This window comes from Fringilla coelebs (assembly GCF_963513975.1).
Source record: "Fringilla coelebs genome assembly, chromosome: 3".
In the NCBI taxonomy this organism is placed as follows: domain Eukaryota; kingdom Metazoa; phylum Chordata; class Aves; order Passeriformes; family Fringillidae; genus Fringilla; species Fringilla coelebs.
Window position 1 is genome coordinate 25,340,610 of NC_140030.1, and position 13,107 is coordinate 25,353,716.

The window sequence follows — 13,107 nt, forward strand, 5'->3', positions numbered from 1 at the left end:
AGACCTAATTCTGCTCCCAGTGGTGTTTCCAGCAATTTTGCAAAGGACTTCCTTTGGTAAAGAGAGGTACAAAGAGAATGATAGGACACTTAAATACTAAATACCAAATATTATAGTTAATTTTATTTCTATTAAAACTGATAATCTCTTTAAAAACACTTGAGATTCAACCAGTGCAAGGTATGAAAAAAAGTTACTGGAGTTTTGGACTTCCTTGTCTAAAGGAATGTATAACCTTTGAGATCATTATTTAAAATGCTTTTAATGTCAGAGGTACTTTTGTTCTTTCTTATGGGATTATTGCTGGTCACCTTCCTGAGATTTGAAAGACCATGAAAGATAAGCACCGTAGCTATTCCTCTAAATTATCATACCACAAATTAATAATTTGGTCCTTTTCTAAATGGATCTCTCCCCACAATTACACTAAAACACAGTGATGGGTCACAAATTCCAGGGGGTCCAACTGGTCCTGGCATTCCTGGAGTGCCACGATCTCCATCTTTACCAGGCTGCCCACGCTCTCCAGGACGTCCTTCCTTACTCATGCCTGGTGGACCTTCAGGACCTTAATAACACACATGCAATAGATAAATAAATGCATTACTATTGAAATGAAAAAGAACAAGTATGAACACACAATGCCCCTGCTCTTTGGTGAAGTATGCAGATAAAGAAAACTTCATTTCCTGCAAAAGACACTTCTTGTTACAAACTGCATATATATTTATATAAACAACATGATATCTTATAAATGTTTTTTTAAATCATGTGGAAAACACTTAAAATAAAGATTGCTTTTAAAGGAGAAAATGAAAATCTGCTTTAGTACACTATTCTACTTCATCATATAATCTGGAACACCATGGCAAGAATCAGTCCCTCTATTTCTTATTTGTTTCTCTGGCTTTGGATGGGGCCCTAATATATCTTCTAAATGGCCAACTTTAAATTTTGTATGCGCACACAAATGTTATGAAGAATAGTCTCCCTCATTAAGTAATGCTTAAAAGTCACATGATCATATCAGGGCTCAGTTTTCAGATACAGCTGACTTCAGGATCCATCTATCAAGAAACAGCAGTCTCAGATACCAATCTCTTACAGGACCTGTCTGATATTAAATAATGTATTATATGGCAATTTATAAGGTATGCAAGCAACAGGCATTACCCTAAAATGTATTTGGTAAGTAAGAAGTGTAAAAAGTATGTAAGTTTTTCCAAATTACATCAACATCTTTTCTAAACCATACTTTAGAAAAGTTATTAGCATGCGTTGAATCTGCACACCTGAACCATCCCTCACCTGGAGGTCCTGGGGGACCTTGGATCCCAGGAACACCAACTCCTTGGTTTCCTTTTGCACCATTCTTCCCTGGCAGTCCTGTGAATTAGCAAACACATGCATATCTTTGCACATAATTTTCATCCAATGAAGTCAAAATCAGCATTTGATAATATTTATTGAATTAAATATGTAATCTTTCAAAAGCAAATTCTCCTGTTGGAGATGAAATTATAAAAGTACAACAAGCAAATCATTACATACAAAATTAATTTGGTGTGCTAGGTCACAGGTAGTAAGTCGCAAAGAAAGTAAATATTTATCAACCATTAGTCTGCTTACCACTGGCACATTACTAGCTAGCTGTTACTTCATGCAACTTTCCTGTATGACCCTATTTTGATGCTACCAGTTACCAAATATGGAATCCACCCAGTCCCTTGCTCTAGTTCCAGACTATATATGTGTACTTAACATAAAATCTGCAAATACATCACAGAAACCAATTGGAATGCTTGGACAGCTGAGTTACCTGAAAGCATAAACCTTAGTATGCCCAAAAAGAACCCAGAATGTTTATAAGGAAAGGAGCAAAAATTCTTTTGAAATAAAGAGGACAAAAGGACAAAAAGTCATGAAACCAAAGGAATATAAATATAAAAGGTGTTGGATGTCAAAAATCAGCACAGCTAATAAGTAGCCAGTGAATAAATACTGTTCCTCAAAAAGCAGAAACAAAGAAGTTTGGAAGAAAAGAAACCGGAAGACATGGAAATACTTTGAAATCTATGTCTATGCACATTTGAGCTAAAAAATTAATCTAAATGCAGGTAGAAACATTTACATGAGACTAAGAACTCTCTAAAAAGATCAGAACAGAGTTTATAGTAGACTATAGTAGAACTGAACAATAACTATCTGGCTGTGTTCTTGTATTCTCCCTCCTGTCACATGTTCCCTGAAGGCAGTGAAACGTCCATTCTGCTCCATGGTCACAATTCCATCCAGCTAAGCAAGCCCAGCTATTCTCTTACTCCACCCTGCATTAACCCCATCCAAAGCTAGAAGCAGAAACCCAAGATATAAAGGCCTTTAGCACCGTGTACCTCTTGTCCCACGAGCCCCAGGGCGGCCCGGCATGCCCATCAGCCCTGGAACGCCATCATTCCCTGGTAAGCCAGGAAACCCTCTTGGGCCTTCAGGGCCTCTTGGACCTGGTGGTCCTGGAAGTCCTGGGGGAGCACTTTGGGACTGACAATGGTTACAGTTTTGTAGTCTTCCACTCTGGAGAATGGCAGGCAACTGGGCTGGGAGAATTCAAACAAAAATTCCTTAAAGTGTTGCAACAATAGAAGTATTGCCCCCAATCACTAATACAAAATCAGTTCCCTCTCTAAAGAGAATGTAATACTTTTAGGAAACAAGATGGTCAAGTATGGAGCCTGTGATGTGGAAATATAGCTCTACACACCTAGTGAAACAACGAATAAATTGGCAATATGGAACTTGCTTTCAAAAAAGCATTTCTATAATTATCAGGAAACTTCTTTAGCACTTCAAACAAGGAAACAACATAAAGAAGCTTTCCAACTTACTTCTCAGTACATCTGAACACACCTGTCGAATAAACTCTTCTGAAAATTCTCGTGCCTGAATTGAACAGAAAACAGAAAACAGAAATTCTTTCTGGTTTTTAAGGTACCCAAAATGAAAAGTTTGAAGTCTTATACATACAGGCTTTCCATCTGATCCAGGTGGTCCTGGGGGTCCTCTGTCTCCTGGCTGACCTCTGAGGCCAGGAGGTCCAATCAAACCCTGAACACCAGATTCTCCTTTTTGTCCACTGGTGCCTCGAATGCCCGGATCTCCTTTCTCACCTTTCTGGATTGAAAAATCAATGAAAAGCCAATTATATGTTCACAGATCATTTGGAAGGTAGGTAGTACCAAACAAACATATTCTAAGAAATCTTTATGGAAGTTCTTCATAAAATTAATGTGATGCCAATGAAAAATAACTTGATATTGATGAGATCTATCTTGCTAAAATGCATTGAAGTTTCCAGATTCCTTAGCAGCTGTTTCTGATAAAATTACCAAAGACAATTAGAAATAAATTACCTTTTCTTAACTTTCAAGACCCATTTTACTATTCATTATTAACACAGGGCAGGAAGGGTTTTATTCACTTTTTCCTCAGAATCAGAAAAAATGTTTACAGTATATTAAAATCCTTAGAAGGCCAGAAAAATTGGATGTGAAATTCTGGCACCACTGAAGCTCCTGGAAACTTAAAGCCTTTTTACTTTATATCTTCAGTGTATATGACAATGGAAAAAATAATTTTATTTCAGTTAGGGATTTTTTTTCTTTTTTTTTCCATCTGATTGATAGTAGCTGTAGTCTGTTTGCTTCACTGGAAAAGGTAAAAATTGCTGAAAAATATTTTGATATATCTTCACCAAAGCAATGGTTCCATGTATGGAATTACCTACTACAATAGTTCATGTGGAACTCTTTCCCTGCTATGGAGCCAACAAAACATCAGTATGTGCCCAAGATTAAATCAGTATACTACACTTGCTCCCTTATGAGTTTTTTCCTCCCCTTTTTGCACAGCTTCTACATAACATTATCAGTGGCTGAAAAATTTTCTTTCTCCACTTCCAACTATTTTAGATAGAACTGTGAGAACAGGATTATTATATATGACAAACTTATTGAAGCAAATAATAGAAGTTTAAGGAATGCTCATGCATATGGTCTCAATAGACTTCCACTGAATTTTAAATTATAGTATCTATATTACTTTGTAACATCTCCTATATTACTTATCAAGATTCTTCACATCAGAAAAATTCAAAGCTTCCTGGCCTCGTCCATATTAGTAACAATGCCCAGAATTCTCTACATGAATCATTACGGGGTAACGAGCTTTAAATTCAGTGTGAGATTAACCAGTTTTATGAGCTAGGCTGTAAAATCAGGCAGGTACTTCATGTTCTTAAAGAAACAGAGAAATGAGACAAAATGTGACAGATGTTGGTCAAGTGCCTAAGAGTACTGCTGGAAGGGTGGCCAGTTCAGGGGCATGACCTGAACAGCAGTCCATACCTTCAAAAGTCGTGCATCTATTCAGATACAACTCCTTCCAAAGTTGTAGTTGTAATTTATTTTCTTGGTATTGTCATCTTAAATATTGTAGTCACAGAGAAGGGATCGTCTCTTAGCTACCTCATGTAGATTTGTACTTGCTCATTCCTAGTACATAATTGCAAAGGTGTTCTTTTCATTTAAACAGTCAGCAAGGCTCAGAGATAAGCACATGGTGCTTATACAGCTACCTGTGGCTATACTGGAAACTGCATGTGCTGAGGTCTGAAATCAGGTTTGTTTTATAGCTAGGAGAGGTTTTGTTTTGGTTCTTTTTAAATTTTAATTCCTTTTACCCCTGTGGACTATATTTACATAAAAGACTTGCAAGCTGAGAAATCTGAACTAAATGTTAAAGGGGCTAGAAAGCATCAAGAACCAGAGAATACTGGGGAAATAGCATCTACTGTAGAACAACATTACAGGCAAGAAGCCAACATAAAAACACCAGGAGAAAATGTTGGAAGCATCAGCAGAACTGCCTGAAGAACTTGCCAAGAAACAACTGAAACTGGAGGGAAAATTTTCCACAGTATATCTTGTTTTAATGCTCAACCACATCCATGTGAGGCCTTGTTTGCTGACCCTTGCTATTGGCAAAGAAAAGCAAAGAAAGGAAAACAGCTCAGTAAGTGCTGAGACTTACAAGCTGAAGAAACTTATTAGAAATCAGTCTAACAAAACCCATATTTTATAGAAATGGAAAATAAAGTAATTTTGTAGGTTTGATAAGTAAACACAATGACATTGTTATAGCTTAATACATAGCAGGAAATTATTTAAATTAATTTCCAGTAGAAATATTTTATTGCTGTGTTTTACAATACCTAAGGACACTAATTCAATAGCATACAAAGAATATTTTACCAGTTTTGGCAATAATTTAGTAAAACTCCTATAAGCCAAATTGCAACTGAAGGATATCCTAGAACCATAGAAGCATATAAAACAACTTATATGTTACAATGGATAAAATAATTTCATTATCAGAATGGATCTTCCAAGTAATGTATCCAGCTATTGATACGCAACAATGCTTTAAGGAAAAAGGTTGAACAAACAATATCTAAATAAATGTGAAGAACAATTTGATTAATGGGAAAGTATATACTCTGATTTTACAAAATATTGAAATAAATAAATAATAGCCAACAAAATTAATATTTTAAATACCAATTTTTAAACAACTTGCAACACAATTATTCTTTTTCTTTAGTTATTTTCTTTGGATATTTCCTCTATCCAACCAATCCTTACTTTTTTTTGTTGGCTGGTTTCTTGGCTTTTCAATTCTCTTAAAGTATATGTTTGGCTTTAATAATTTTAAATGAAATTTATATCTCGTTCTGTCTCTTTATAACTAATATTTCTTTGCTATTTTTCAATTTCTCCCCTGTTGCTTATAGACATGTGAGTACAGAAGTAAGGTTAAACACACATTTTAGAGATCACCTAATTTGAAAAAATAAACGGAATAATTTTGTAATGCTACATTTATCATTGCAAAAATACGTACCTCTCCTCGTTCTCCACTCAATCCATCTACTCCCTTTAAAAATAAGATGAAAAAGGAATTTAAAATGCAGATTGAGCAAAATTACTTGGAATCAAAAATTAATATTTTTTGTCCTTTGTTTTCAGTAATCATTCACAAATGGTAATTTTTAAAGATTCTTTGATTGCTATAGTACAAAAAACAAGACTGCATATAATGATGAAAAATTTATATCAGGATGAATGAACAGTTCAGTATTACCTTTAATATCATGTACCTAGAGGATAAGTTGGGAATATATCACACATATTATAAACATATAAACATAATATAGATTTAAGAGACAAAATCATATTCGCTTTACAAAAGAAACAGCATGTGTCCTAGCAGAATTAAACTCCTGATTCAAACTGTTTAATACCATCTTACTAGGCAGAAATTAATTTCAGAGCCTTAGAAATACAGACTCTGTGGTTAGGCAGATTTTGCATGCTAGCAAATTATTTTGGTGTCATTTCTGCCAAGTGATTCTATGGCGTTACTAGTCATTACGTCCCATGGCAAGATGGCAGTTCACTTTTCTGATTCACTCTTATGGGCAAGGAAATCTGTATGGTGTCTTGGAGTCTTGAGAATTCTTGGAAAGATCTTGTGTTGTCTACTAAATGACTGATTTTTTGGTTCCTGACCAAACCAGATAAGCACGGGAAACAATTTTAGACTTAGTCTGTATTATTTTTTCAGCTTTCTCAAAAAAAAAAAGAAAGCAAGCAAACAGCAATTAATTTGCATCATTCTCTCTGAAAAGAAGAAAAGTTTTCTTTCACTATCACTTTATTTGCCCTTATGACTAAAATAATAAAGATGAAAAAATTGCCCATTATTTGCAAAAAACCCCCAAAACCCCAGAAAGTTTAAATTGTAAAATGTCTATCTAGGACGTTATATTTGGTTAAGTCAATGACCCATCTTTTAGTTTAAACTATTTCTTTATTAAAAAATGTGGTCAGGTTTAATAATGAACTATTTTCAACCTACATATCTCTAAGAGTGTTAACTAACATGCAGCATGCAGTCTAGATCTCCTGCCCAGAATCCCTGGGAATCGGGTCCATCTGGCTAGACAGGCAGCTGTATCAATGTCGTAATTCTGAAAAAAGCAACCGTGGCTTCCTTCCAAGTCTAGTTTTAGATATGTACCTCTAAAAAATACTTCTCTGTTTAGACACGACATAGATTATGCAGTTAACAAGTATTTATAAATACTAACAGCTATTTTCTGTGGAATAACAAGATTGCCAACTATGACACAATCAGAATACACTGGCCTAGAGTTAAAGAGAAACAACTGGATCTCACTGATTTACAGCTGAAACAGGAAACATCTGTAATTTATGAGCACAGAAGATGTCAATAGTGACTCCCAGTATAGTCTAGGAGGTAATGAAATGTACGAAATTATAGCATGGTACATACACGCTTAACAAAAATCTTAATATCTCAAGTATCATTCTTATAACCTTTATGCAAAAGTCACTATTTGCTGTTATCTGCATTCTATATTACTTATAACCATTTCATAAAAACATCCTATCGTTAAGGCTTTACTACAATAATAAAAGAAATGCACTGAGGTCAGTTTCTCAAGATACAGTATCACAGAACACAGAATCATGTCGGTTGGAAGTGACTTCCTTGGATTCAACTTCCTTTGCAGAAGAGATGCAGCTTGATCAACTCAACATGCTGTCCAGACAGGTTTTGCCACAATATCTATGAACAACTTGCTCCAGTGTTTGACCACCCTCAAAGCAAAATGTTTTTCCTGTGTATCAAGTCCTGTGTTACAATTCACATGCATTTCCTCTCCTCCTTCAAGCATGCGCAGCTGAGAGAAGTGTTGCTCCATCTTCTCTGTATGTGTTATATTTGTTATTTTAAAAATACTAAGAGTGTTTAAGAGGCAGTTTATACAACTATGTTATCATGTTGTACATAAAGGTATTTAACCTGATGTAAAGACCTATATTTGTTGATGGAAGAAGTGTTAAGAAACAAATATGAATCATGGCCTCAAGCTAGGATCACTATGTCTCTCTTGAAGTAGGATCACTATTTTAACAGTACCTGTAGGCCTGGATTTCCTTGTCTTCCTTTTTCTCCTTTTAGTCCCTTCAGAAAAGAAACACATTTTATAAAATATAGATTTATCTGGCACATGTAATTAAACTTAAAAAAAAAAAACCACAAGGAGCTAAATACTAAAAACTCATTCTAAACTAGGACAAATCAACCTGAAAAGTTACTCTTCAAAGAGATCAGAGCACAAACTGTGAAGAGTAAAATTTCTACTCTGAACACGGAGGAACCAAGCCAGGATCCAAGTAATGACAGAATATTCTTGTTTTTCTTGCAGGTGTTTCCATGATTTTAGAGAGCAAGGAGGAAAAACCCACATGCTAATAGTAAAGTAGGTAGGCAGAGGCCAGGTGGAGTTACTTTGACTGTGTTTCTGTGATCCTGCAGTGTCCTCCAGGCAGGGACAAAGAGCATCCTGTGACAGTCCTGGGTGATGCCCCAGGCCTCTGGGGCAGCAGCACAACCTGCCCCCTGCGCCTGCACCATTGCTAGGAGCGCCAACACCCTGCTCAGGCCCCCAGAAATGCACAAGATTTCCTTGAAGGAGAGTTACTGCTGCTATTCAAGTCAAACTTCTGTGGAGTTTAGTCTTAAAAAAAACCCTGTCTGAATTAATACCTAAGACTTGTATAAATAGCAAGGCCAGATTATTTCACTAGAAACAGAGTTGATATACCTGTATACCAGCGTCACCTTGGTTTCCTTTCTCCCCCTGTAAAATATTAGAAGAAAGGTCTCCATTTAAACATGAGTCAACTCTAAAGCATGTAGTCTGTGCTTTAATTTAACACAGTGGTTACAAAAGAAACAGCTACCTTTTTCATATACTGAAAGAAAACAAATCACTTTATCCTCATGTACACAAAAAAAATCCAGACAGCTATACTAAGAAAGGACTTTGTTATTAAAATAACTATCAAAAAGAGAGTGGATATTCATATAAAAAGTAAAAAAATTAAAAAGAAAGTGGATGCTCACATACCAAGTAAAAAACACAACACAGTGAGGTGGCAAGTCCAGCAGGATTTTATCTACTCAGTGTATGGGAGTGGAGTGGATGTAGGCAGGAAGGGAGGCAATGTTTCTTATGGGTTAAATTTTAGCTGAATGCACCACTGCATGCATAAGTTATGCAAAACAAACAAGAAAGCATTTTTTCACCACAAACACCTCTATATTTAAATTAAATCAAAATATTTAAGGACTAAGTTCCATTTCCACCCACTTGTTTTGCCTCAAAATGTTTAAATAATACTTAGTTAATAATAATGGGGTGATTGGCAATCAGATGGTGTAAATGGTGCTTAGAATCAGGAATGGAGTTTTATCAACTTGTCTGAAGACCAGCTAATTGTCATTGGAGAGAAACAGGCAGTGCATGAAAACTATTCACTCCAATTAACAACAGAGGTATAAAATATGTACTCCAAAAACGTGGCATCTCTCTTCATTAATTGAAAAGGAAACTTAAAGTTATGGGAGATAGCTCTTACTCTAACTTTGACATCTTATGTTTAAATAGACATAAATCAAAATGCTGAACTGTGAACACAGCAGCTCATTAAAAAAAAGACAGATCTGTGTGGGGGGTGCAAAACCGCATTTAATAAAAAAATAATTAGAATGGAGATTTTTGGGTCCATTTTGTCAGCTTTCTTGTAAGAGCCAAAACTTTGTGTGTTTGGTTGGGTTTGTTTGTTTATGGGGGAGGTGGAAAATAAAAGAATATTTAGTTAAAGATAAATAGCAATGAAGAGGAGACTTTTGCCATGGCAAATATTTACCTGATTGAAAATCCCAGAACATAAGAAGACATTTATGTGAGCTGTATTTTTTTGTTGTATTGTACTTGAAAGTAAAATATTCAGTTGTTTCAAGTTTTAAAATCATCTATAGCTGAAAGGCTTCACCTTTACTGTCAGATGCCCAAACTGCATTTTTCTTCCTGAATAATTCCAGTGTGTCATTGGACTTGTACCTCCAGCTAACTTGCATCTTCATATAAAATAAATGACCTTTTCAAAGGCATCTTCAGTTTAAAATTTAGAGAAGTTCCATAAATTTTAACAAAATCATCTTTCATAAAATATTGTCTTAGTACATGTGCCTTACATAAAACCCTAGATATTGAATTGAATATATAGTGATAATGAAACTAATTAAACTATTATTATGACACTGACTCCATGCTCTAGTCAGTGTAAGGCATGTCCATATATGTGTCCACTGACATGTGATGTACTCCAGTATATGTAAGGCATGTACATAAGGCTGGCATATATGGCAGTGGACATACAAGAAACGTGTGCCTTCTGGAGCAGAGGAAGAAATCTCTTGGAATACTTCTGCATGGGGTTTTCATAAAATTTTAATTATAACACCACCCTTCTATCTTACTGTCTCTTTACCCTTCAACCATTCTCTTCTTACGAAAGTGAAATGCCTGATTTAATTCTATTTCTCTAATGCCCTATTTGGTCTGGCTGAGAGGAAGTTCATTTTGTCCATAGCAGCCCTCACAGTGCTGTGCTTTGCAATGGTGGCTAGAAAGGTGTTGATAACACCCCAGTGCTTTGGGTATTGCTGAGCAGAGCTCCCTGCTCTCTCTCAAGGCTCTCTCTCCAAATCCCTGCCTTTTCCTGTAAACTAGGGCCAGGCAAGATCTCAGGTGGAGACACAAATTCAGGCTAGGTGGAGAAGGGATTGAGAGCAGCCCTGCAGAGAAGGACTTCATCATGTTGATAAATGAGAAACTTAACACGTCCTGGCAATGTGCACTTCCAGCCCAGAAAGCCAACTGCATCCTGGGCTGCATCAAAGGCAGTGTGGCCAGCAGGGCGAGGGATGCGATTCTCCCCCTCCACTCCGCTCTCCTGAGACTCCACCTGTGTCCAGCTCCAGGAGGACATGGATCTGCTAGTTCAAGTCCAGCAGAGGGCCATGAAGATGATTAGGCAGCTGGAGCATCTCTCTCATGAAAACAGACTGAGAGAGCTGGGGTTGCTCAGCCCAGAGAAGAGAAGGCTCTGGAGAGACCTTAGAGCAGCCTTCCAGCACCTAAAAGTGTCTAAGAAGAGAGCTGGAGAGGTACTTTTCACAAGGAGCCGTAATGACAGGACAAGAGGGAATGGCTTCAAACTGGAACTAGGTTTATTAGGAAGAAATTCCTTATTTGGAAGGTGATGAGGCACTGAGATAGGTTGCTCAGAGAAGGTGTAGTGTCAAGGCCAACTTGGATGTGTCTTTGAGCCACCTCGTCCAGTGGAAGGAAGTGTCCCTGCCCACGACATGGGGGCTGGAACTAGATGATCTTTCTATGGTTCTATGACATAGCCAGAGCAGATGACCTAAACTGAAAGGGATATTCCATGCCATAAGATATCTGTCCAGCAATAAAAGCTAAAGGAAGGGGGAGGGAGAAGAAGTTTCATTATTGTGACATTTGTCTTCCAAACCTCGATGTGTACTGAAGTCCTGCTTCCCAGGAATGAGTGGGACAGCACATACTGACAGGAAGCAGAGAATAAATACTCTGTTTTACTTTGCTTCCACACGTCCTTTCCTTTTGCTTTATTAAACTGCCTTTATCTTGTCCCATGAGCTTTCTCCCATCTTATTTTCTTGATTTTTTTTTCCCTGCCCTGCTTAAGAGGGGAGTGATGGAGCAGTTTGGTGGGCACCTGGAATTCATCCAAGGTCAAGTCACCACAAATGCCTTCACATCAAGGGCTTTATCCTTCAGAAGAAAATTTTCAGGATGGACATATTATTGTTTTAAATTTGTCTGTTAACTAATAATAATGATATATTTAGAGAAAGGATTTTGTAAAATAATGATCACTTATAAGAAAAGCACTTCCAAAAAAAGTTACAATTAATGTAAAACTGGAAAAAAATACTTACTTTTAATCCCTGGGTACCAGGAATGCCTGGGTAGCCTGGTTCACCTGGAGCCCCTGGTATTCCCAGATCACCCTGAGTAATACAATAGCTTTGTCAGTGCATTGCATGTTTCTCAGGCACACATGATACGCTTCAGCTACAACATTATGAAATTTTACAACTGAAGATGACTGAAGGAGTTGGAAGGAGTTTTGAAGGGATGGTGAATATAGAGAAGCCACATTCAGTATCTATTTTTATTGTCTTTTAATACAGTTGATGTTTCAAAATTACACAAAAAATACTACCTCAAGTAACCACAATGTTTGCAGGTTTGAACTTAATGAATATCTGATTTTCACAGCCTAAAATCTAGTGTAAAATTAGTAAGAGTAAGTCATCAAATGGATTCTGATGCAATGGGATGTTAACTAATACTTTACTGTGAAACAAACTGCCTTATAATTAACATGGGAAAATAATGGAAAATTAGTACATCTTTAACTAGAACACTTCCAGAATCATATTTACCTTGGCTCCTGATGATCCTGGTTTCCCCTGTATTCCTGGTTCACCTTTATCACCCTATAGAACAATGTGGGGGATACATCATCATGTTTTGTCACATGTGGTATGTCTAACAAACATAAACAGACGCTGCTGAAAAACTGACTCTTAAAAATGGGCCGAGGTAGTGACTGAAAGGCTGAGGTTCTTCTCCATTTCAGGTAGTCTGAAGATTTAACTTTCTCTCAGGAAAGATGAGACACTGATGACAAAACCTGATCTGCCAGCTTCTGCATACCTGTCCCATCTCCACCTGCCTCATTTGCCTCACACAGTCACACCAAATTTGTGTGTACTGACCTCACATTTCCATCATCTTATTTAACTGTCTAAGTCAAAATACTTATTTATGTTCTGGCTTTTATCACAGCCAATGGAATTAGTCATATATTCAGCATGAGGATTTGCATTAAATCTAAGAATTATTGACTACATTATGATGGACTTCTGTAAGAATGAGCTTATTAAGAATGATTTCTAAGAAACAGCTTATATTCTAAGTGAGATAAATATACAAAATAAAAGCATTTTTTCACAGACAAAAATACAGCTAATTAATTGTTAGTTGTATGATAGGTATTCAAC

The 13,107-nt window shown here is 36.5% G+C and overlaps 1 protein-coding gene across 2 annotated transcripts in view; it reads right to left on the reverse strand.

Moving 5' to 3' along the window:
• Nucleotides 1–380: 380 nt before the first annotated feature.
• COL21A1 (collagen type XXI alpha 1 chain) overlaps nt 381–13,107 on the reverse strand; it is a gene marked incomplete at both ends in the record, with an annotated part of 65,386 nt that continues 52,659 nt past the window's right edge. For both annotated transcript variants that reach the window (XM_084202294.1, XM_084202295.1), the window contains 10 exons: nt 381–568; nt 1,309–1,386; nt 2,394–2,594; nt 2,883–2,937; nt 3,022–3,168; nt 5,956–5,988; nt 8,062–8,106; nt 8,750–8,785; nt 11,977–12,048; nt 12,487–12,540. In XM_084202294.1, coding sequence (XP_084058420.1) covers nt 381–568; nt 1,309–1,386; nt 2,394–2,594; nt 2,883–2,937; nt 3,022–3,168; nt 5,956–5,988; nt 8,062–8,106; nt 8,750–8,785; nt 11,977–12,048; nt 12,487–12,540 — 909 coding nt within the window. The remainder of the gene's footprint in view (nt 569–1,308; nt 1,387–2,393; nt 2,595–2,882; nt 2,938–3,021; nt 3,169–5,955; nt 5,989–8,061; nt 8,107–8,749; nt 8,786–11,976; nt 12,049–12,486; nt 12,541–13,107) is intronic.